Raw genomic sequence first — 25,365 nt, 5'->3', positions numbered from 1 at the left:
TATCGAAGAGGAATGTGCTCCTTCGTCTTTTGATGCCTGAACAAAATGTCTTGGCTCTGAGTAGAATGTATCCTCTGTGAAGTCCCATTAACATTTGCAGGGGTAAATCCCTGTAGTCTCTAACTATATAACATCCATCAGTTTCCAGGCTGGAAATCTGCACAAACAGTTGCTCCAGGTAAACATTCCTAAATGTTTCCTTTTGTGTTTACTTTGGAAAATAAACCTTATCTGACAGAATTTTCTGTGGTTTCCTAGTGGAAGTATGGAGATTACACTTAAAAACTCAGTAACAGTCTGAAAAACTGGAATGAATTTTGACTATGTATGAGATAAGATTTGTTGCAGTATTTAGGACATACCTCAAAGGGGATTGAAAAGAAAACAAGAACGAAACTTGTTCAAGTGGGTCATTACCATTCCTTTAGAAGTGTGTGGAGATCCCCAGTAAGTTCTCAGGTGGGATGCCAGTGTAACCACATATCAGAAGAGGTGGGATAAGTCCTCAGCACAACATTAGAAGGTGCCACATGTAAATGACCCAACATTATATCTTTGTCTCTCTCAGAATTCTTCATATTCAAGATGGGTACAAGAAAAGAAAATGTGCCGACAATAATCTTACTATTCCTTATACTGGAATTCTCCTCCAGGACTAATTTAGGAACTATTTTACCTTTTCCCTTTAATCCTCCAGGACTAATTTAGTAATTATTTTAACTATTCTCTTTATCGTGCTGAGATTTTGTGGACTTCTTCCTCCTGGCCTTCATAAGAGCTATTCCTTTCCTACTAATGACTCATGAGCTCATCAGATTCCTGAACTGAAGAGGCATCATGCTGGAATGCCACAGCATCCACCTCTGAGCATGCAGATACGCAGAGCAGATTTGCCACAACACCAAATGACACAGTGGCAAAGAGGCAGCCTGCAAAGTTTGCAGATGCAACTCGGATAAACAAAACAGTGTCAGCTATCCCAGCCTGCATGGCTAACCTTTCTGACAATAGATCACTTCGCTTCATCACATTAGTCCATTCAAATGTTTTGTCATTTGTGGGAGTAGGGGTTAAATATGTACACCAAATGAAAGAAAGGTATTTGTAAACGAAGGCAGATAGAGGTGAGGATTTAATCCACTGCCCAGGTTTCGTAAAGATGATCTGATCTCCTGCTGGATTATTGCTCTATAGATGTAGCTCATTAAAGGACATGTTGATTATGTCTTGCAAGGAGCCAACACAAGGTTGTGTGCTACTAGCATATAGACATACACGTCTGGTGCATATACCTGACACACTACAAGTTTTGCTTAAAATTCATAGTGTATGAGGCCAGGCAGAGTTTCTGTAACAATCTGGTCAGCTTTTTTTTTCAAAATAAATATTCTTAGAACTTTCTTGCATTAAAAATAGATAAATAAATAAATAGCTCTTCATTTAAAAAATGCTAGTGATTCCACCAAAATTCAGAAATCACAAATCAGTTCCTTTTCCTCTGCGTGTTGTCCCCCCCTCCAAATCACAAGATGCTAAATCACTATTTTAGGCTATAAGAACGGATTTTTAGTTCCTTTAATCAGTAGTTTCTGGATTTCAGAATGTTAACGACTGTCTTCATAACAATGGAGGTTTTAACTGTCCTTTAAAATAAGCTATACTACAACCTCTGGAACCCATGATGCCTGGTTTCTTTCTTACAAATTCGGGTTTCATGACTGAAATCTGTTGTCTAATAAGATGCTTGTTCAGAGTGAAGCCTTTCCCATGACTGGGCCCTTTTAAATACCTTCCCCCTTTTCAAGTCTCTGGTATCTAATGATTGAGATTAAGTCCAATTTCTCCCACTGTGGAAGGACTAATAGGGTCTCCAGCTACATCCACCTGTTAAATATTGTTCTCCCTTAAAAGAGCTGCCAAGGACAGAAGTCCTGTAGCACAGTGTTGCCTCATTTGTTCAGCTTGTCTTTCAGGTGGCTGAAAGTTCATCTGCATGATTACACAGTCAAAAGCTTTGAAAGTGATGCAACAGTATGTGTAAATTTGTCTTACAGATGCAAGCATGTTTTCAGTAGTCTTGTGAAAGGAAAATGCAATTTTCAAATTTGATGTGAACCATATTATATTAATCTCTCTGAAGCTCTTCTTTGAATATTTTTTCACGAGCTACTGCATCAAGAAGGGCACTCCTAAACCCAGCTGACACGTTTGAGTGAGATAAGGTTTTGCAAGATTTTCAATCTTTATAATCCCATCAGGTGTATCCTTTATTTAGGATTTAAAGTTTCATATACCATAGCAAATGTAGCCCAAAAGGCATGGTTACCAAAGCATCCCTATACAATGATAAAAACTATTCTTCCCTGTATGCATAGATTACAATTTTGTCAAGGCACATCATTCTCCATCTAAATCTAAGGAAGAACTGTCATATAAAGTAGAGCTGTGTTCATTCAACCGCTTAAGAGAGAGCCTTGTAACAAAAGGTCATTATGGGCCCTGTCACACTCTGCTGCTATATGATAAGGACCAGAGTAAATTAAATTTCCTGTGACTCACCTGCAATTGGAGGAGAATTTATTGCTTAGTCGCTGCTACAGCATATGGATTTGTCTTTCCCTGTGTACACAGACATGCAGTAAGTATGCAGAGGCCCACTGAGGAGAACGTGCCTGTTATTTTGCAACAGGCTGTTGTGAAAACAGGCTGTTTCAGGGGGACCTGCAGCCTCCAGAAGGAAAGGGAGTTAGCTGGGTAGTGTGGAAACTTCTGCAAATGAGTCAAGGAGTGGTGTTGTTAAAAGCCAGAAAGCAGGTGTACACAATGTCCTTTTTGAGTGGATGAATGGTGTCAGCAGGCAGGAAAACCAGAGCAGCTCTCCTGCTCATTAATTCTCTCTGTCATCCCACCATTTCCTGTTCATTAACTCCCTCGCGTGTTTCCCCTCACTGCCAGAGCCTGTTACTCAGACTCAAACATTGTCTCGGAAAGGGAAGGGTATTGAAAGAAAGGGCTGGAGCAAGATCTTGCATTCCCCACCTCTCCCAAGCTATCTTTCCTGCGAGAAAGAAATCAAACTGAGCATTTTACACATCCTTGGAGAGATAAATATAAGTCAGGTTTAAGGAAGGTATTTGCCCTCCAGCCAGGATTTACCCTTGTGCTGCTTATTCTGTCAGGAAAACTTGTTTTTTCTGAAGGGACTGTCTCACCCACCTCTGAATCTCACCCATGTTCTAAATCCTTCAGGAAGAAATAAACACAAACACCTGGTTTTGTTTTAACTGGTATTTGTAAGGAGGACAGTTTGTTTCGTGTTACTTTTTTGGTAAGTTTTGGTATATTTTATTTGCAGTTTTTATGCCTGGCTGATGTGGTGGCAACGTGGTGGACTGTGTGGACACACACACAGATAGACTGTATAGCTGTCCTCTGAGGACAGTATGAAACACCTCCCTTCTGATAGTATCTTTTGACTTATCGTGGTTCACGGTTCTCGGTGCACTGCTGGACCACAGGGGTGTTGCCCATGGTCCCAGGTTCTTATCCAGAACAAGGGACCAGACGACCTTCTCTTACGTTCCTCTTCAGATCAGAGTCAGTCGTAGCAAGTCTCTGCTGGGATATGAAAGCTTTGTGCAGGGGAAGAAGGGTTTGTGGGCTGTAGAGCTCACACACTTTGGCTATGAAGCATGGTGTCTTCTGGGATGATATGGAGTCTTCAACATAAGCTTTTTTTATCCATTGTATTGACAGGCACTACGAGTGGCAATGTCTTGTTGATTATTTCATTTCCTTTATCCAGGCCAGTTAGTACTGGACTTGTTTTCCTACACAGTACAATTAGAAGTGCTAGGACTGTGGAACCCTAGTCAGGCCTCCAGTTTGAGTGAGCCTTGGTGTGTCCCCAAGGCTACAAGGGCAAGGCCAGACCAATAGGGCACCCAAACTAGAGTTGCTCTGCCCATGTTTGCTCACACTGACCCAGCAGACTTAGTCCTTTCACACAGATACACTATTCATGGATTTTTGCATGATTTAATTCAGTTCTGCCAAAAGGCACTGCTTCAAATTAAACTCAGAGTTAACGGCTACCATCACGTGCGCTCATGACTGTGAACACCTTGATCTAGGTGCACTGCCTTTTAATGTCAGCTTTACGCTAATGCCTTCAAAGCCATGTAGAGGTACAGAAGTGATAAAAGCAGCAAGGAGAGAACTGATGCTGTTGACACATTCAAGCAATTTCTTAGCAAAATCAGTCCTTCCAAATCCATGAGGATTTTCTTGGCTATTTACTTTCAGCGTTGTTTTATTTCAAACAGCTCCTGCCTGCCCAGCCCTGCACAGTCAAGTAGCCGTGGGGTGAACATTGTGGTGAGGAACACCCCGTGCTCATACGATTTCCATTCAGTGCTTCACTTTCAAAACAGATAGGGATGGATGGGGGTGGCAAAGAACAAAACCAAAAGAGCCGACGTGCATTATTTAGGACAAACGGACTTGATTATGGATCCTGGAGGTGCTATAAAACTGATGGATTATGGGCTCAGCATTTCTGGGATTTGAGCTGTCTGGCTTCTACTGTGCTTTCATTGTGTCAGCTCTCCCTCTTCTCATTGCTTTTTGCTGGAAACACTGTACCAGAGCACAAGTGAAGTGAAGCAGGTCCTAACTAGACCCAACAGCTGCCTTTTGTTGCTGTTGTGGAACCAGCTGTGAGGAGGTAACATAATCACTCTTTTGTACCAGTCAGCTGCACATCATAACCACCGTTTTTGGATGCAGGGGACCTGGAGGCAGCTCCTGTGGTGATGTAAATGCTAATTGGGCCCACAGCTTGCTATTTTGTGCCCCATTTGAGTACTGAGCACTTGTTGTTCTGTCCCACGTGCATAAAGTTGACTGAATGGATATTCTGCACTGCTTTGATTACAGTGAAACTCGTGTTTCATTCATATGCAGGAGGGGTCTTTGTGCTGATTCCTCTAGTGGAAGGAATGGTTTCTTGGCTTTCTGATCCATTTCTCTTTTCTGCAATAAAACTTTACTGTGATGTCAGCTCAGGCTTGGAGTGCTCACATTTGAGATGATGTATTTTTTTTCTTTTCCTTTCTTTTTACAAATAAGCAGGTTTTGGATGGGTGATTTGGGCTTGTTTTTGCAAAAAGTCAACTCACCTGGACTTACATCAGCTCTGTATTTTTCTGTCTGAGATTTCTGATATGAAATCAGGTTTGATGGAAGAATAGCTAATAAGCCACAGAAGAAGTCATAGAAGGAATAATTTAACAGTTTATCGTCGCAGGTTATGGATTGTGATGAGCAGGGCAGTATTTGAGTATAATTGGAGTGTGACTAGGAGCTGTTGTTCTTAGAAAACAGAAACAAGCACAATATTATGTAAATACTGAAGACAGCTGAGCATCCGCTTTAAGAAAGTGGCCTGTGGACAGCTCGCCTGAGCTTTAGGTACTGATTTTAAATGAATTTAATTTTAATGTGTCCTTGTTTAAGGACACATTAAGGACAAGTTAGGTTATTTGAACTTCAGTTTTCCCCATATAAATTCGACTCATTGCCTTTTAAAGTATGCTAAAGCCCTACGTTAGAAAGAGTTTTAACCAGTCAGAAACTGTACACATTGGTTCACCAAGTATCCTTTGCAGCTGTTTCAGTAGTATGTTTTCTGCTGAGATGAGGTGGAATATTATGGTATTTCACTGGCTAAATATTGTGCTTGATGGGGTCAGTCTGTATCAGAACATTCAACTAAAGATGACAAAAGGTGAGTCTTCAGAGTGGTTATTGGTTTGGCACAGGAGAACATATATTACGGCAGCTGCACTTATGGGTACTGTAGGAGATGGATCAAGAGGAGATCCATTACTGGTCAGCGATGCAAAGGGTTGGTGTTAGGTACCTGCTCAGAAAAAAAAATAATTAATAAATGCAAGAAATTAAGTCAGAAACAAAGAACACTTGCTACTTATGTAAGTTTCTGTGCTGAATGTCTTGAGTTATACTTCATTTACTCTGCATTTTTATGTCCCAGGTTCAGGTTCAGTGGTCGTATCCTTGGCCTCGCTCTCATTCATCAGTACCTTCTTGATGCTTTCTTCACAAGGCCGTTCTACAAAGCGCTACTAAGGCTGTAAGTATAGGCATGCAGCCATGCAAAAGCCATGCATGAACCATGCAGAAACAGTGATGCTGCAGTGAGTTCTGCAGAGACACAGACCCTCGTGGAGTTGCTTCAAGCGCTCTGACCTTCAAGTCCTTTCTGCTGTTGGTTGATTGGGTTTTGATACAAAAGAAAGCAGTGAACGTTTCATGTTGGTCTTCTGCTGTCTTTTACAGTAGTAAGCAGAAGCTACCAGTGATATATTATTTTCAATGTCAAGTTTACAAGGTTAACTTTAATTGACAGTCTGTCTATCTTTAATTAATAGACTGCAATAAGACAAGGTACATAAAATTTGTAACAATGAGAAAAGCCATTAGTAGTAAGTCAAGATTGCAATTAAAAGACAAAGAGCAGAATAAAGCTTAGCTAAAATAGTTTAGCATTAAGGATGGTTCCAAATTAGCAAATATAATTGTCTTAACAGTCCTTCAGGTTTTTTAATTGTATTTAATCTTATTTTTTTAACAATAAGCATTGATGAGGACTCAACAGTCGTATCTATATTGTGTCTGTGCTAGTCTGGAAACAAACTGAAACCTGGAGTGCTCCCTGCATGATTATTGCCCCTTTAGGAGATTTGAAAGCAGACTTGTAACATCCCTCTGCCCTCTCAGCCAACAAGGCTGATTCCTTATTAGCAGAAATATAGGCTGCCTGGCCTACCTTTTGTCCATCTTGTGTGATCACTTCAAGAATGATACATACATGAAAGCAGCCAGGAACAACGTGGCTGGGCCCACCTGGTAAGTGTGTATTCTGAAGTGCAGAGCATCCTGAAGAAGCACATAAAATCAAGCCCCAGGGGCGTCTTCTGACAGTAAATAGTGTAGGCAGACAGCAGGTTTGGCTTTGATCCCAGCCATGCGAAGCAATTTCAAAACTGCATTGAGGGTCTGTGTAACAGGCTTTGATGCGATCAAAACCAAATCAACACCAGCTTTATGTTGGATCTTCAGCATAAATGTTCTTAGTAGTAAGTGAGCCTGCCAGTAGTCATAGGGTCATGTATTGAGCTACATCTTTTTTTCTTGCCTCTTAATCAGGCCGTGTGATTTAAGTGACTTAGAGTACCTCGATGAAGAGTTCCATCAGAGCTTGCAGTGGATGAAGGATAATAACATCACAGACATCCTGGATCTCACCTTCACAGTGAATGAGGAGGTGTTTGGACAGGTGAGCACAAGTATGCAAAATATCTGGAAAGCGAATTTGAAGCTGAGAGAGTTGAGCATGATGAACATCTTTCTGTCAGAACAGATCCTTCAACCTTTCAATAACATATTCTTCCTTCTTTTTCTTTCAAGCCACCTGTTTCAATGCAGATGTTTATTCTTTGTGTGTATAATATAAAATACCAGCCCCCCTACAGGCCTATTGAGCTACACACTGATGAGCATGAGGAATTCTCTCGAGTGCAGCTCAACTCTCCAGAGAGTCATTCACACAGATGTGGCATTCGGTGAATGCAAGCAGTTTAGCTTAAAGCTGATGTGGCTGAAAGGAGGGGGTTGGGGATTAGGTAGTAAAAAACCCAAACATTTAGCAGGTGGTGTAAGACCTGGCAACTCTCACCATTATTTTCTCTGATTAGAATCTGTTAGATTCTGTGTTTCTTACTTACCTTGCACCTACCTAACAGTCTGGTGGGTACATCCATTTATTATGCTTTCTACCACTCAACTCTACCTTAGCCTGACAGTTCTTTTCAACCTAGCTATCTGGATAACTACAGCCTTAAACAGGGTGCAACTCTTTCTTAAAAGCAGACTAGCAAACCATCTCCTGTGGGATCCTTTGGGTTGTGCTGAGGACTTGGTGCTCTCTGCTGTTGTAATTCATACAAGATCATAACTGTCTCTGGAAGGTCTTGAAGGGACACAAAGCGATATTCAGACCAAGATTAAGGACCTTCAGGGAGATACTGAAAACTAGAGACTGAAGAACCAAGCTCACAAAATACTGCAGAAGCTCAGGGGATGGAGGTTAACTTGTGTAGGGAGCAGATCCACAGTGTCAAAGGGAGTGGAGAGATCAGGTGGAATATACAGAGAGTGGCTCTTAGCCCTTGAAAATAAAGTTGACTAGAAGAGTTTGCACAGAGCTAGGGTAGCTCTTTGAGCTAGGGAAGAGTTAGACTGGATCCTGAGGGGAGAAATCATGTCCCTGAGAGTAAAGGCTGCTCCACTGTGAGGTCAAAAGTAACAGAAAGGAAGAAAAAATGCAGGGGATATTTTCAAAACTGAATTCAGTCTGCTTATAGTATAAGCTCGTGAGGGATGAGCAGAGTCAAGGGTGGATGAAATGAGATGGAAGGACAGAAGGATCGAAGTAAGAAGCCACTGTGGGAAAGGTGACACTGGTTTTCCACAGACTTAAATGTAAAGGTTTTTCATGGTCTTTGAGCACAGAGATTGCGTGACATTCAGTTGACAGTATGGTGGTTTCCCCGGAAGGTATGGCTATGTAAGACTAATACACAAAGACAGACAAACATACAGACATATTCACAAAGACAGATAAGGCAAGTTTGTATTTACATTGGAAGACTACAAAGATGAATAAGAATTTCAGCTTGAATTGCCTTGATGCATCTGAAGGTAACATTTGGCACACTGATTACTTGTTATGCTCTACCCAAAGAAAAGAGCTAAGGAGTTTGTTGTGGAAGATAAGAGATGGCTCCAAAGAGAACAGAAAAAAAAAAATCACAATCTGTTGTAGATACTGTGATATGAAAGCAAAAGAACACTAAAAGCCAGATTTTTATGCCAGTTCACATGTTGTCTAGTACTTTATTTCATATGTACTAGACACTAACCTTGCTAGATGTAGTGATGGGGGGAAAAATGCTTCTTGCTGTGAATTATGACTGTCAAAATCCAAGAGTCCTAACTGAAAGTGAGATTGTTTTCCCCTTCTGAAATTTGCCAAGTGCTGACAGCAAAATAACAAAGAAATCACAGTCACATGTTATGCTCCCAGATGGATCCTAGTTGGAAATTCTTGCATGCCAAGAGTGTCTGACCACTTACATGCCATCTGAACATTGCTTTGCTGGATACATGTGCAAGTGTAGATCACAGTGGTAGTCCTGCTAGTATTTGGGAGGCTGGATCTCACAGGTTGAGTAAGAGAAACAAGAAATAGTGGCTCTCTGAGAAAAGCCATCTGGTAGATGGGTTGCAGCGCTTTTGTCCTGCTTCCACTATGACTTTCATTTTTTCTTTCTTGTCTCATCTCTGCTATGAATTTAGCTTTTAAACCTTTCAGGCCAAGTCCTGTTTCTTGGTCCCTTTTTTATTCAAATTTACCACCGAGGAGCTCTGGCCTTCTTACATGCTGGTGCTGGCAGCACTGCCATCATAGCAAAGATACAATGTCAAACCAAGCATCACACATTTTTACTGGTGGGCACTGGAAGCCAGTTTGAGAATTTCACTTACAATACTGAGAGGTGTCAATTGCTTGTGACCTTTAGTACTTACTTTCTTATTCTTTTACCCAGTAGAAGGTGTTCTTTGAGACCTCTCTCTGAGCTCTGTATGTCTGGGTGCAGATAGGGCCTGTCTCCAAGCCCTAGTAATTGCTCCAGCCAGGTAAAAATAGTGAGCTAGACTGGTTGAAATGTCTCCTTGCTACTCTGAAACATGATTGTGAATTCTAGCTCACAGCTGTGGTTAATGCCCTGTGAACAAGAAAGAAAAAGCAGAGACACATTGTTATTGATTGCCTGCCTCCAGTCCTAGATAACTAATTGTATTTGAAATTATATGGATAACGAGAAGTCAGAGAAATCACCAGTATGTCTACATGTTTGTGGGAAATCTTGCAGGAGATTTAGAATATCTGGGCTTGACAATTGTGCTCGAAGCTAGACTAGTCATTGATTTTAACACATGTATCTGACTGCCACACAGTCTTGAAAAATACGGCATGGCAGCTGGGCCAGAGTCTTACCTTCTGGATGATCAGCGCTGCTTCTGTAATAGTGATGCAGTGACTTACATTCGGGAATTTAACCTGAACTGAGCTGAGAATTCCTAACTCATTACATCCAACCTTTCTCGTTCTTGCTGTTTCTCAACAAAGCTACAGATTAGATGACTCATGGAATGTTTCCGTAATTCATAATATTACAACAGGTCCCTCAAGCAAAGTGACCTAAATACTATATATGCTGTGTGCTGTCTGTTAGGCTAATACACAGATAATAATATAAATAGTATGTAAATACTATGAATAATGAATATGTATTCATGCAGCTCATTTACTATCTGTGCTAGACATCAGTATTGTAGCAGCAGAAAACAGAAGAGGAGAGCAAAACAATCTTCCTTTCAAATCCACTAGATTAAATGTGAAAATAATTGCAAAATAAATATTATTTTCTGTCACGTGCGAGAAGGAGTATGTGCTTGCTGGGTAGAATCTGGATGGATTCCTTAAATCCCTTCACAATCTTAAGCCTTAGTAACCCAAGCCAACTAAATTAACCATTAAATGCAATGAAATGCTGTTGTTCTTAGGTTTAAAAAAAAAAGTTATTTACAGTATGAATACTTCTCGGGTTTGGGTGGCTCATACAAAACTCTGCATACCACAGTGACTACGTTTGTCATTTGTGCAGGGTGCTGTACAGGGCTTGTTTAGAAAGCATATTGAGAGTATTCATTTTGTGATAATTTCTTTGGCTATCAGCATTTCCAAGTAAACACATTTATTAACACTTGGGGAAGGATAACACTTGTTGCCTATGAGATAAGTAGATATCCTTTCCAGCTGGTGAAACAGTCTGCCTATTGCAATACTGTAATTTCCTCTCCATCCTGTTGTTTCCTGTACTGTTGCTTGGTAAATATACAGCAAGTAGCAAGCTGGTACAGTTGCCACCCCCTGTACCGCTCCTAGAAAGGGAAAGGAAGAGGAGAAGGATGAAAAGATGGGCCAGAGTGGCACGTTTTATGTGGCTTACAGATGTTGCTCTGAATCAGTCTTTGCTGGTACAGTTTGAAGTAACCTAAAGGTCAGTCCAAAGGGGGAGTCTCTTGTTATCCTCTTTGTTTCCTCTGCAAATGAACAAGAGGCCAGGAGGCCAGAACAAGAAATATGGCTGTTATGTTTCTCACTCACATTTTCAAAGTGCAGTTTAGATTTGAAACATATTGTGATCCATATATTGCTACAGCACTATTTATCTTTGTTCTGTAGGTGACAGAGAGAGAGTTGAAATCTGGAGGGGCAAATACAGCAGTGACAGAAAAGAACAAAAAAGAGTACATCGAGAGAATGGTTAAGTGGCGAGTGGAACGAGGAGTGGTTCAGCAAACAGAGGCCCTGGTCCGTGGCTTCTACGAAGTAAGTAACAAAACGATGCTCCCGCCGTCTTCCATTCCTCAGCTGAGTCACCTTCCCTGGAGGTCTTTAAGGGACAGGTGGACGAGGCGCTGAGGGGCATGGTTTAGTGTTTGATAGGAATGGTTGGACTCAGTGATCCGATGGGTGTTTTCCAACCTGGTGATTCTATGATTCTATGGCTAAACTTTGCATCATCAGTACCCTAGGAAATAGCTCAACAGACACAGATGGCTAGGAACTGGAGTGCCTGGAACTGTAGAGACAGGGACTGTTGGGAGAAAGGAAAGAAATGTGTACTCTGAATGTAATAAAGCAGGCAGGGATGAGTTTAGGAAAGCTAAAGCCCTGATAGAGTTAAATCTGGCCGGGACGTTAAGGGCAACAGAAAAACTTCTATAGGTATGTCAGGGATAAAAGGAAGACTTAAGTCAAAGTGGACCCTCTCCCAAAGGAAACAGGAGACCTGCTTACCCAGGAATCACTTTTCTGCCTCAGTCTTCACTGACAAGGGCTCAAGCCACACGGCCCAAATTGCAGAAGGCAAAGGCAGGGACTGGGAGGCCGAGGAACTGCCTGCTGTGGGAGAGGATCAGGTGCGGGACCTCTTAAGGAACATGAAGGTGCACAAGTCCATGGGACCTGATAAGATGCATCCATGGGTCCTGAGGGAACTGGTGGATTAAGTTGCTAAACCACTATCCATCATATTGGAGAAGGTGTGGCAATCTGGTAAAGTTCCCACTGACTGGAAAAGGGGAAACATAACCCCAATGTTTAAAGTAGGAGAAAAGGAAGACCCAGGGAACTACAGGCTGATCAGTCTCACCTCTGTGCCCAGCAAGATCATGGAGCAGATCCTCCTAGGAATTAGGCATGTGGAAAATGAGGGGGTGATCAGTGACAGCCAACATGGCTTCACTAAGGGCAGAAGGGAGATTTAGCTTAGATACTAGGAAGAAATTTTTTACTGTGAGGGTGGTGAGGAACTGGCACAGGTTGCCCAGAGAAGTTGTGGATGCCCCATCCCTGGAGGTGTGCAAGGCCAGGCTGGATGGGGATTTGAGCGATGTGATCCTGTGGGAGGTGTCCCTGCCCATGGAAGAACTGGATTATCATAGAATCATAGAATAGTTTGGGTTGGAAGGGACCTTAAAGTTCCAACCCCCCTGTGATGGGCCCTTCCAACCCAAACCATTCTATGATTCTATAACAATCAAGAGTATCAAGAAAAGTATTGCTTTCTATTCACATAGTAAGAGGTGTTTACAAATTTTATTATATCCTGCTGTAATACAGAAGAAAATTGTGAAGAATTGTACACTTCAGAGAGGAGCTGGTGGCCAGGGACATTTTACGGACTCTTTAGGAACTCACTGCAGTGAAGTTGGTCCTAGGATGCAGTCAGCTATGATCTTGTGGTATTCATGTATGCTGCTTCATTGTTGTCCCTGGATTTTGCTAATTTATCTTTGCTGAAGGCCAGTCTGAGAACATCCTTTGGACAGATCTGCTACAAAGTCTGCAGTCTTTGACTATCAAAATCATTTGTCAGAATGAAAGGAACAACAAAGAATGTTCTGCCCAGATTATGTCCTGTCACTTGTACTGTTTCATTCTAGTTAAATCTCACATGTCATCATTGTTTGCATTCAAAATATCAGCAGGCTCCCTGAAGAGGTGCATAGATTTATCAGTAGAAGAGTGGAAGTTAGCTGTCAGCATGCATACTTCATCAGGATAAACAGCTGGCCATCAAGGCCATAGGTTTATGAGACATTATGTCTGCTTCTGTGCTTACAAGTGTTTTTTGTTCCAGGTTGTAGACTCCAGGCTTGTCTCTGTTTTTGATGCCAGAGAACTGGAGCTGGTTATAGCTGGCACTGCAGAAATAGATCTCAATGACTGGCGTAACAACACAGAATATCGTGGAGGTAAACTGCTGATGCATACTAACATCTTGATTATTTTCAGTCTAAAACGACTTGGTTCATCTTTTCCTTCTGTCTTTCTGGAGAGAAATGCCCTATTTTGTTCAGGAAGTTTTTGCTAGAATAACTCATGAAATAAAACAAACAAGTCTAGAAATTGGATCAACAGATGTAATAATACTAAAATTGCCTCTGCTACTTCTATCCAGATTTTATTCACTGAATTCCTACCAACTTAGCAGGACTTTCGACTATAAGGGACTGAAAAGGATTTTCAGTGTTAGATCTAAAAGTTTCTTACTCAGATGACTGAATGAACTCCTGGCCTTGCTGAAAGTAATATCACAAGTCCTCTTGGCTTCAGCAGGGAGATGAATTCAAGAGATGAATTTCACGGTTCCCAGTTACACTTCAACAAAATACAGATCTTGCTTAACCATCTCCTCAGTCTAAACTATGTCAAGTTGGACTTTTTCTCCCCTTCTTCTCTAATGCTTGGCTTGGTTTTGCTTTAAACACTGAGCATGATTTATCCAGACTGTCTTGGATGATGGATAAATGTGAAATCCCTCAGTTCTGCCCTACAAAAGGAAAGTCCCTGAGGTTCACATATCCTCCCCTGAAATACAAGCCTTAAGTCTTTGCTGCTTACTGCCCAGCCTTTGTTACCTCGCAATATGCAGCTTACTGCAAACACAGCTGGTCCCCCAAGATATTCTCCTCCTCCTTTTTTCTTTTTAGCCATTGAAACAGATTCAGCCTGGGTTATGCTGGCTTTCACTAGAACAAACCATGGCACAGAGCCCCTCAGATGGGAAGTTTGCCAGGGAAGGGCATGCCAACTCCTCTCCATATGTTGGACACTATTGTAATTCAAAACATAATTTATTTGGGAATTAGAAATCGTTAAGTTGTTAGGACTCACAGTGTGTAGTATATTGCAATTGGTCTTCTATATCTCATGCAGGTAACCTCAGTTCTTTCTAAGGGATCTGTGAGAGGTCTTAAATATATATTTGAGTTTCAGGGTTTTAAATGATTTAATAATATTATAGTTTCTACAGACAGGACAAGATGGGGGCTGGGACCTACTGCTCATCAAGAACAAGATACGTTGTTAGATCAAGATCTTTTCAGTAGGAGATCTACTGCCCCTTGCTAGTGGGAACACTTTGACTGTTACACTTCCCACTCATGGGGGGAGATTTTAATTTCCCTCTCTTGCTTCTTGGTTTAGGTTACCATGATGGTCACATAGTAATACGGTGGTTCTGGGCAGCAGTGGAGAGATTTAACAATGAGCAGAGACTCCGGTTGTTGCAGTTCGTCACTGGAACATCTAGTGTGCCATATGAAGGCTTTGCAGCTCTTCGAGGGAGCAATGGGCTACGCCGCTTCTGTATAGAGAAATGGGGGAAAATAACCTCTCTCCCAAGGTATGTTCCATCTAGGATACAGAACTAGAAGTGCTGCGAGAAAGGTAACCCTGGTGCTTTTTTGCATCTCTTTGACAGCTGAAGATAATGAATACAAGTAAGGACATCTTAAAGCAGCAAAGAAACACTTAATGGTTTGTTCTATAACCAAATTCAGAGAAAAGTGTTTTCTTTTTCTGCTTTTTGGATTTGCAGGATCAGTTTAAAACACTTTGAATCCTGGGAAGTGATTAAGATAAATATTTCCATAGGACCAAACATAGTTCTCTTATTTTGATTCTGGAACAGATCCAGACCAGCAGGAGCCTGTCAGCTGTTTGTTCCCTTTACTTCCAAAATACTGGTAAAAATACTTGTGAGCTTACAGAGCCATGAAAGCCAGAATACGTCTCTGAATTTTGGCCAGAGACCTGAGTGTAATCCCTTCATTTGCTCTGATGGTTCCACATTTTATTACGAGGAAGTTTAGTGAAAGGGCTTCAGTCCATGTGGTGATAATACCCAATTTGTTACATCTAGTTCAGTCAGCCAGCTAGGAGTAAATGAGCCATAATGTCATACAGAGTCAACAGACTTCAAACTGCTTCCCGGAGGAGGGGTCATCTTCCTTTGCAGAACAAAAGGGCGGAGGCATGGGGGGTGATTTGACTTGCATAAGGCTACCCAAGAGAGCCATGGCAAAGCCAGTGATACATTCTGCTTTGAGTTCTGCTGTAGCATTTTAACCATGACAAGCACCCTCTCTTCCTCACTAAAGTAAATCACCTTTTCTTAAATGTCCTTACTGTTGCCTGAGGCTCTCCCCCATTTTGATTACAGACCACTTCTCAGAGCATCCCAGCACCTCTCAGATAATTTTGCTGTGTGACCTTTTTAAATAGCATCTTTTGGAAGGCAGATGTTTTTTTCCCATCCTTACTCATTTGCTTTCAGTTCCAGTCCAAAGGAGGCTACTTTCATGGCATAGAGCAAAAATCTCTTCTCACAGGCCTCGCAGATATATTCAGGCAATCAATTTACAATGGATCCAGTCCAGTTTTCTCGTTACTTGCCATCCGTGTTGTTTACCCAGAAGCATGCTATAAAACATGGACTTGAGCAGACCTCCAGAGTCCTCTGGGAAGTACCCTCTTAGTGCAAGCCTGCTCAGGTCCAGGCTTATGCAGTGGGAAGACAAGGAAGCTGGACCAGGGCACTGTATCAATCAGCACACATTATGAGCTAACATCTTGTGTGGACTCCCTCTAAAGTCAGGAAAAGGGAAGTGTTTTTAAGGCAGAACTCATCCCAGCTGTACACAGACTTTTACAATAGTTTAATTGAATCACACCTGGTATATTCTGATTTATGTTTACATAGGCTCCACAGAGACTATATGGAGCACTAGAGCCTACATGAAACCTAGACATAGGCTCTGAGATTTACAAACAGGTGAAAACATGGAAGGTCAGTGAGATGACTCATGCCCTCTGAGCTTCAGCCAGCAAAATGGAAAGAAAGCCTGAGAACTACATCTTGCTGTGCATAGGCCAGATCCTCATTTTGCAACATATGTATAGTCTGGCTCTATGTGAGGTTTTCAGAGCTGACCAAGGGGATTCCTGCCTGTAGGCAGACAGCAACTAGAAGTCACAGACTTGTGCAGCATTTCTGCAGAGCAATATTTGCACTCCTTCAGGATGGGAAGGGGTGAGAGGGGAGGATAGACCTTGTTGCATGCACAGAAAATGCCCTGGGCTGACCCATCAAGTTCTGAAAAGGTAATTGGCCTCTTTCTGCTCTGCTTAACTTTATTTGTGAACTTAGGCATTACTTATGACCTAGATTCAGTTAGCCCCAAGATATTCACATTAACATTTTATTCTTGTCTGCTGATCACCGTGCCTGAAAGAGGCCTCTTTTCCAGGTGAAAGTTGTTAGCACCTTTAAGAAGTCTTAGAGTTCTGCATTCGTTTTAGCCAGGGGAAAGAGAAACAACACTTGCTTATGGGGAATAAACACAGCTTAATCACTGTGAATTATTACCTGCATTTTTATAAAATTATGGGGTGCTGCCAAGTATACACAGTGTTAAATAATACATAAAACACACAGGCTAAACCTGGAGGCTCCCTGAATCCTTAGTTAAGCAACTAAATAAATGTTATTTTAAACTCTTTGCAAATACCTGATTATGGATGGCTTGTGTTTATTTAGATTTACTTGCATATTTACTTAGACTTAGAGGCTAAAAAACGTCATTTGTCATGTCCTGTAGGCCTTTTGGCCCCTGTGATATGGTATGAGTGTAACTAACTTTAGCTGTTTAAAATAAACCACAACAAATTCCCTTCTCCCTCTTAACAATTCCTACAGTTGCACAGTAAGAGTTACCGTTGCTCCGTGTTTTCAGAGTCCTAGAGAAAAACCCCACAGCTTTCTCTTTTCTCAGCTGTCAGAAGATTTAGTTGTTTATGTGATTAGGTATGGTTTGTACCTCTTAATTACCAGCCTTAGTACTTAGGTCCTGACCAAATAAATGTGATACAGTGAGAGGTGTTATAGAAGCTTGCACTAAGCTGATGCATTTGGTTTTCTTGACAGCCAGGTAGATGGTGGGTCACAGGTTAGTCTGGTTTTTGGGTTTTCAGCTGCTTTTCAAAGTATCGAGATAACTTTGTCAGGAGAGTCCAGGAATCTTTCTGTAATCTCTCGCTTCTCCTCCAGATGGCTAAGTAGTTGGGTGGCTCTCCCTTACATCTTGTCCTTTTTGACAATGGAGCCATTTGCTTATAGTGAGCAAAGATGTGATAACACCTAAACCAGCTATGCTTTTGTACTTCCTATCTATATTTACTTTGAGATCACACACATTAGAAAGCCAAAGTACTATACAGCCCAGAGATGCTTCTCTTAATCCCAGGTCTCTAGATTATAACCCTAAAGCAGGTTCCAAAGGGACTGCCAGATTTACAGGTCTGTCAGTGTAAATCTGCAGCATGGTTTCTTCCAGACTGATGTGGCTTGTCATATGAAATAATAATGAAGAGGCAACAGGTTCAACCACTTGTTCATCAAGGTTGAGATTTACTTTCCCTATCTAATACACAAAACTGTCTCCCAAAATAAAGGGGTTAACATACATTCTTGTAACTGCTGTGTACATAGGAATGGATGGAGAATTCTTCCAGCTCTAGCCTCTTCTGAAGCAGGAAGCCTCTCTTCACCGTTCCTGGGTCATGCAGATATTTAGCACAGAACCAGTTTTAGCAGCAGTTTCACAAGAACTTATTCTTGGCTTTGTAGCTAGAATAACAGAGCTTCATCTGATATTGTGGGAGCAGAACTCCTGGCCCAAAACAAACCTATACAAAGAACCAGCAGTGTTTCCTACCATATCTGTACGAGACAACAGCTCACTTCTTGAAACCTTAGCCTGCAGAAGTGTTCATTGCCTAGCAATGCCACTGCCCTGTCTTCTGGTTGCGTTCCTCGCCTGGCCAAAACTCTGTGAGCTCCAAGGCTGTTTCTGTTTGAGTATCAATTAAGTAAGGACCTCAGCATGTATCCCAGTGATTCAAATAATCACATTTGACACAATGGGGTCACTTTCCACATCAGTGCTGAGCTGCAACTACCCTTTCATCAGAAGAGATTTTCATTCAGCTGAGTAATATTAGTGATTACCACCATACTATCTGTGGTTTATGTATGATAATTACCAGTGCTAGTAAACATCCGGTCTTCTATAAGAGATTTCTGTCCCTTGCTGTTAGATGATCAAGTATTTAATCACCTCAGAGTCCTATATAGCAATTTGAAAAAGATTATGTATGACTACAATGAACTTTGTTTTCATCATTTCCTTCTTTCCCAGTGAACTGGGTGTATGTGCTTTTCTGTCTTTTATCATTCCTTATCTCCTATCCCTGTTCTCTTTCCACTTTTCTCACAACAGGAATACTGTGTACGAATCTACATTCATCTATTAAGGAGTGATTCTCAGACAGCATATAAGTGTTCTTTCTTAGAGCCAAAATGAATAAAAGTTGATACCTGTGGGTCCTGAGGCTGATCAAAGAAGGGTTTGTGGGTTCATCTACAGAAAGCAAGATGAAAAGGAGAAAGGCATGGTTACGTTAGAATGCAAGTCTTATTTGAGTTGATAGGTTCAAGTTATAAATAAGACAGGAGGGGGTTCTGTGCACACATACTGCCTTTGGACTCTCATCATTATGGGGATTAAAGAAAGTGACAAAAGAAGAATGCAAAAATCTTATAAGCTTATAATTTTTAGAGAAACAAAAAATAGCACAACAGTGTGAACAGTGAGCAAGATCAAAGATTCAGACCCACCAAAACTACTCTGAGCAATAAAGACAGACTGCCAGGAAGAATGAAATTTTAAGTGGTCCATTTACTGCTTTACTTACTGAAGGATTAGGGCACATGAGGGTCGGAGTTGGTTTACACAAGTTGATCTTGAATTTTCTTCTAGAGAAGCCAGAATCCTTTCCATAAAAACTCTTACCAATCTAATTCTTACTCCAGACTTCTCACTCCCTGAACACCCTCTCAAATGTCAGCAGGCTTATGTGGTAGGAGACTTAATCAAGGGAAGAAGGACTTTTCTGGTTTTTTGCACTGGTGATGTAATGTTTTCCTCCCAATGTGTGCAGCAAGCCCAGTACTACAAAACAGCAAGTGTCCCCTGGATTATGCTTGCTGTAGTCACTCTCACTGGGATCAGTAGTAGAAGGTCAACACTATTTGGGAGGAACTTACCCCTTTGGCGGACACAGCACAGAGTTAGGCTACACTGGATGCTATGAAAAATATCCTTGACTCTTAATCGTCCTAGGTACTGCAGTATCACACAGCAATATGATATAACAGACCAGAGGCTGAGCCATTTGGCTTTAGTCTGATTAGGAAAATAAAGGTTTCAGCTTTAGTTGCACAAAGCAAAGGCAATATGCTCAGAAATATTGAGGAGAGAGGGAACACTGAATGAGAAGGAGTCCAAGTCAACCCTTTCTTTTCTTTCAGTTGAGACATAATATGTTTTCTAGTTACACAAGTAGACACCGTATCTGACTTTAGCAGCAAAGAATGAATTAAACCTATTGCTGAATGTATATCAGACAATTTTGCACACAATTACCTTAGTGGGCTTCACTGACTTAATCAAAGTTGCAATAGATTCACATTAGTTTCACAGACCAGAATTTGAACTCTGGTTTTGCCCTTAGCAATATATTCTGGTTTGCACCTTAAGAAGGTAGGAGCGTAAACCTAACCAGCACAGGACTCCTGAAAATTTGTTTTCATTTTTGATTTGGTGGCATTTTTTTTTTGAGTGAAAAGACTGTTTTTTCTATAAAGTTGTTGAACTGGAAAACACAAGAGTGTTGCTTCACAAAATACTTCGGTGTTTCTAGACATGTTAACTTTTTCTTCCTTTCTTTGTCATAGTTTCTCCCTACAAAAAATTCTTTGAGACCTTCTACAGAAGAGTCCACTTCTGTAAAGCTCATGATAAGAAAAGGAATGGGTCTTTTTTCTGGAAGACTAAAGGTCAACAGCATTGCAAGGACGTTTCATAACCACTATGAAATGTGATGGATGATGATCAGTCAAGATGAATGTGTGCAAGAAAGTAAACACCAGTGTCAGTGGCTGTGGATACATCTGCTCCACACGATAGGATGCATAACAGTGATATCTGAGATGCTATGGCTTCATACAGTTAAATATGCTGTGGTTAAGTACCAGATATAGTTATTACTTTAGGTTCAGCAAAGCCATATTGGCAGAATCAACACCTGAGCCACTATGACAATGCTGCTTCCAATTCTGGAACCAGGCAGCTGAGCTCCTCCAAACCTGCTGTCTCTGAATGGTTCCTTCTTGCCTGTGAACGGACTGCAAGAATCCTTCAGTTGATTAACTCCCAGTGGTTGATACGTATTGGCAATGGATTGTAGCAACAACTTATGCTGCCAAAGATTGCTGAGATAACAATAAACAGTGCAGGGCTACTCGTGGATTATACATGAGTTGCCACATTTAATTTCAAGAGATGTATTAAATAATGGCTCTATTAATGTTCCTATTTCCCTAACTCACATGTGTTCCTAGCTCATTTCTGCAAATTCCATGCTTATTGTACATTATCTCTGAGAGTGACCAGCTAACAACTCTTGATTTAGAAGGGAAAAAAGGATGGTAAAAGTTCTCCTAATTGAAATTGTGTGATGCAGTGAAGATTAGGTGCCTCTGGCTATTTCAGTTCCCTGATTGCTTTTAATGATTCACCACTGGTGCTTGATAAAACTCTCCCTCTGAATCTGCAAGTCCCAGGCCAGCCCATTTACCATTATCATCTTTTTCTCACTTCGTGGGTGGCCTAAGAGATGACTAGCACAGTTTCAAATAGTTTCTCCAAGATAGCTCTTCTGCTTCAGTCTTGAAAAAATAACATTTATTTAAAGAATGAAGTAGAACTAAAACTGAAACAACTTCATGGCTTCTAAAAATACTAGGGGCCAGGAGCTTAGACGTTGTTAGCCCCTGAGGCTACGTATCCTTCTGTAGGGTTTTGTCAATTCACATTTATTGTAGGGAGCAAGAGGAAACAACTCTTTCTAGTGTCATGTAAAACTCCAAGCTGACTGAAAAAAAAAAAAATAATAATTTTAATGAAAATGTGTCTCCTCCGTTTGCTGAATGAGTTCTACATTTTTTCAGTCAGTTGAAATGCATGAACTGTTGGGGCAGCAACTGTTTCTTTGCTCTGCATTTGTATGGCACCTCACACAGTGAAGTGCAGTTTACAGATGTGTCTAATTGCTGCTACCAGAAACGCTGCAACAAGATGGAGGCTTGTGTGGAACCCATCCCATGGCTTCTTTTGAAGGTGCTGGCAACTGGGGGAATAGAAGGTGCTAGAACTGGGGGAATAGAGGGTCATCAAGTTGGCAGCTTGCTCTGCACAAAGTATTTTGCTTTTGCCTTGGATATTACAAATAAATAGCATTTACAGGCCAGACCTGCAGCAGACGGCCAACAGCTGACTTGCAGGAACATTTTCAGCAACCTTCCTTTTTCAGCTAACAGATCCCTGAATTCACCAGTAAGCCCTCCTTTGCTATAAACACACACCAAGCCCATTCTGTCAGTGTTGTTCATCACATTATGCTTGTCCACTGGTGCAAAACTTACTGGTTGCTCATGTTGGATGTATAACTGAGTTGTTTGGTTTTTGTTTTTTTAAACTCAAAGCAACCAAAGTTATAGTTCTAGTTTTCCCTCTGTTAAGGTCTAGGCACCAGCTCCTTGTTTACCTCCATTGTTCTTCTCCATGAACATCCCTGCAAGATCCCTGCAACAACTAATGCAGGGATAGCAGAGAATGATGCTATGTTGATAATTACATTGTCTTCTATATGAAACATTCATGTGTATGTGCATATATATGTCAGTATCTCAAATTTTGGCGGAATTTGAGAGTTCTACTTTAACAAATTCCTTTTTATCTCTTGAGTGAGTCTGAATGTCTTGAGCCTCAACAGGAACTCATTTTCTCAGTTCTTTTCTCAAGTTATTTAAATTAAACTTAACATGTAGCATGTTTTCCTTTTGCAGGGCACACACATGTTTCAACCGTTTGGATCTTCCACCTTACCCCTCATATTCTATGCTGTATGAAAAGCTGCTGACGGCTGTTGAAGAAACTAGCACCTTTGGACTTGAATGAAGGGGTTCAGGCACTTCTGGTGTTTTTCTGGCTGATGATGTCACCTTTCCTGTCCACCATCATTTGATCTTGGTTTCCCATGTTTTTATTTTTGAAAACAAAACAAACAAACAAAAAAAATCAAGATTGACAAAAGCTGTGCATGAAGAACTGCCTCCCTCTAAGATCTAACCTTCATGCTTTCATCTTCTGTTTCCAATGGACTGCTAGTCTGTATGCAATAGAAAAACTGTCTCAAGGTTTCTGTATATCTCTACATACCTCCATTAATAACAATGAAAATACAAATGCAAGTTACACTACACTTGACCAAATGTTAATAAATGTTTACTTCCACCTTCGTTGATTAAAAAATAAAAAAAACCTCATCAAGCATTCCAAGCTTTTATATGCCCACATCTTCTAAATCAATTTGCAGCCCGTTTTACTTCTTAGCCATTGAATCCAGTAGTAGGAGCTGGTCAAATACGTCTTCATCCATCCTTGTTTTTCCTTTATGTGTTGTCTATCTGAGAGACATCTGTGAGCAAAACTGAAATTTTTATATACGAACTCATGATCCACATCAGTTGCATCAGCTGGAACTGGTCCAGATACATGGTGCAGATAAGATCTTCAAAAACTAAAAAAAAAAACCAACCTGTAATGCAATGCAAAGCATAACAGCGATTTTTATGATTGTTACTTGCCAGTACTGGAGAAATCTTGCACTTCAGAGATATTGGGAGGGGCATCTCCAATTGTAATGTTTACCACACAAGAAGCACAAGGTTGTGCATACTCAAGAAGGACGTCTTATGTAGCATAAAGGACAAGGCTCCCTTACCTTAGTATTGTATATGACAAGGAAAAGGGGAAATAAGAAGAATGTTCTCCTCTTACAAATACTCTTGGGTTCTGCTTACCAGATCTTTGTTTTCTGCTGTTTGAAATGCTCATTTCCAAATGAAAAGTCCAGACAATCCCATCACCTGTGTCAGAAGCCATTTATTTTCTGTCAGGCTAGGTGAATCTGTGGTTGCTGGGGGCAGTTTTCCGTTCTGTTGTTTTTTTCTTTCTTGTTCAGTGCAAATTTCCATAACCTTTAAGAGTGGTTGTAGACAGAAGGTTTTAGTCTAAGGTCTAGAAAATGAGAAGCTGCAGTGAATGAGGGTGCTTATCAGGGATGAAGGGGACTGTAACTCTCTTTTTGTTAAGAATTCCTTGTAATTCCTCTTGGAGTAAGCGCAAAGGCCCTCCAGTCATGTTAGGTACCACTAAAGATCTAGTTCTTGCTATTGCAGATGTAACCCTCTTATGTCTGGTGTATTTCACATTCTGATTCCAGAGTCTGGGAATGAAATGAAAGCAGTAAGGTTGTCTTCGGATGCATTTTGCTGAGGCTGTTACAATCAACCACACTGCTGTGATTGTTTCCTATTTATTAATCTTTGCTGCCCTTGTTTTCAAGACTAATCTCTGATTGAAAGTGTTTGTCTTAACTGGGAAAAGGAAATGGAAAGTATCTTTACTGCTGACACTAAATATGTTAAAGTACGCATGAAATATAAAGTGAGAGACTTGTGAAGGGTGAGTGAAGGTAAGTGAGAAGGTAACATCATAGTTTCTGGCAGCTCACATGAAATACCACACCCCCCTGGGGGCTTGTTACTGGCAGTTTTGTGTTAGCTATGCTGCAAAAACTGTAAAATCAGGAGATCACTTCAATGTCTGACAAATCTAATTCTCATAAATTTTCTCTCCAGAGATAAGAATTGGACCCTGCTTTCCCACTTATTTTTATGGTGGCTATGCAGAAACTCATCACACTTGAAAAACTGCTTTAGATCATTTTCCTGCTTTAATTCTTAGGTCAATAGGTACTTGAAAGGTGATGGACCCCAAAACGTGTTTCTAAGCAGAAATAGTAGCTTTTCTTAATGATATATAAAATACCTGGGATATTTAAATTGCCCCTTTCATTCCATTTCTGTGACATTTCAGCCACTTTTATAGTAATTTACTGTATGGCTTTTACTGAGAATCTGGTTTATAGTACATATGATTATTCTTATCGCATACTTGTGTTACAATGCATGCGGAGGCTACAGGCCAGCTTAATTGTACCAGACACTGAAAATGATCCTTATTTCCACAATCGAGCTCTCAGGCATCTATTCCACGTGACCAGCCCTGCTGCACAGCAGAGACGGAAATCTTAACTTTTTTTCCTGAGAGGACACATGAATTACATCAGAGCAAGTCACACCAGGAGAGACTAAATAACAAAAACTTCCAATGTATATAATTTCTGCCTCTTCACTGCTGGGCCCCAAAATCCAGTGATTCCCGTATGCTTCCTGTTTTATTCCTGCTGATGTTACAAAGTTACCTGCACTATTTCAAATGTTGGATGTCTTCTAACAATGGAAGTAAAGAAAGAGAAGTATCCAACTGGTTGGATCATGTTTGGCCAAGGAAAATGGTTCATCAAGAGCTGGCTCATGAACACAGTAAAAAAGTAAAAAAAAAAAAAATCTCCAATCTTTACAATATTGTATAGTTCAATTTTTTAAACTACTTTAAAAACTATATTTTATTAACAAAAATTGAAACTATTTTTTGTAGTGTAACAAAAGTTATTTGTATTTCAGAGACAGTATCAAACAACACTGACTGAAACAAGGAAGGCTTTCTCCTGAAATTCTTCTTCTCAACATGTTCTGGCACTTGCCACGCGCC

General features: G+C 40.8%; 1 protein-coding gene across 4 annotated transcripts in view; it reads left to right on the top strand.

Moving 5' to 3' along the window:
- HECW1 (HECT, C2 and WW domain containing E3 ubiquitin protein ligase 1) overlaps positions 1 to 25,160 on the top strand; it is a 277,673-nt gene extending 252,513 nt beyond the window's left edge. For all 4 annotated transcript variants that reach the window (XM_069859743.1, XM_069859745.1, XM_069859742.1 and 1 more), the window contains 6 exons: positions 6,056 to 6,154; positions 7,231 to 7,360; positions 11,396 to 11,542; positions 13,359 to 13,473; positions 14,708 to 14,906; positions 22,533 to 25,160. In XM_069859743.1, the coding sequence (XP_069715844.1) occupies positions 6,056 to 6,154; positions 7,231 to 7,360; positions 11,396 to 11,542; positions 13,359 to 13,473; positions 14,708 to 14,906; positions 22,533 to 22,644 (802 nt within the window). In that variant the 3' untranslated portion in view covers positions 22,645 to 25,160. The remainder of the gene's footprint in view (positions 1 to 6,055; positions 6,155 to 7,230; positions 7,361 to 11,395; positions 11,543 to 13,358; positions 13,474 to 14,707; positions 14,907 to 22,532) is intronic.
- The last annotated feature ends 205 nt before the right edge of the window (positions 25,161 to 25,365 follow it).

Source organism: Phaenicophaeus curvirostris, chromosome 6 (assembly GCF_032191515.1).
Source record: "Phaenicophaeus curvirostris isolate KB17595 chromosome 6, BPBGC_Pcur_1.0, whole genome shotgun sequence".
NCBI classification, from domain to species: Eukaryota; Metazoa; Chordata; class Aves; order Cuculiformes; family Cuculidae; genus Phaenicophaeus; species Phaenicophaeus curvirostris.
The sequence above is the reverse complement of the archived record's forward strand: the minus strand, read 5'-3'. Positions and strand labels throughout refer to the sequence as shown.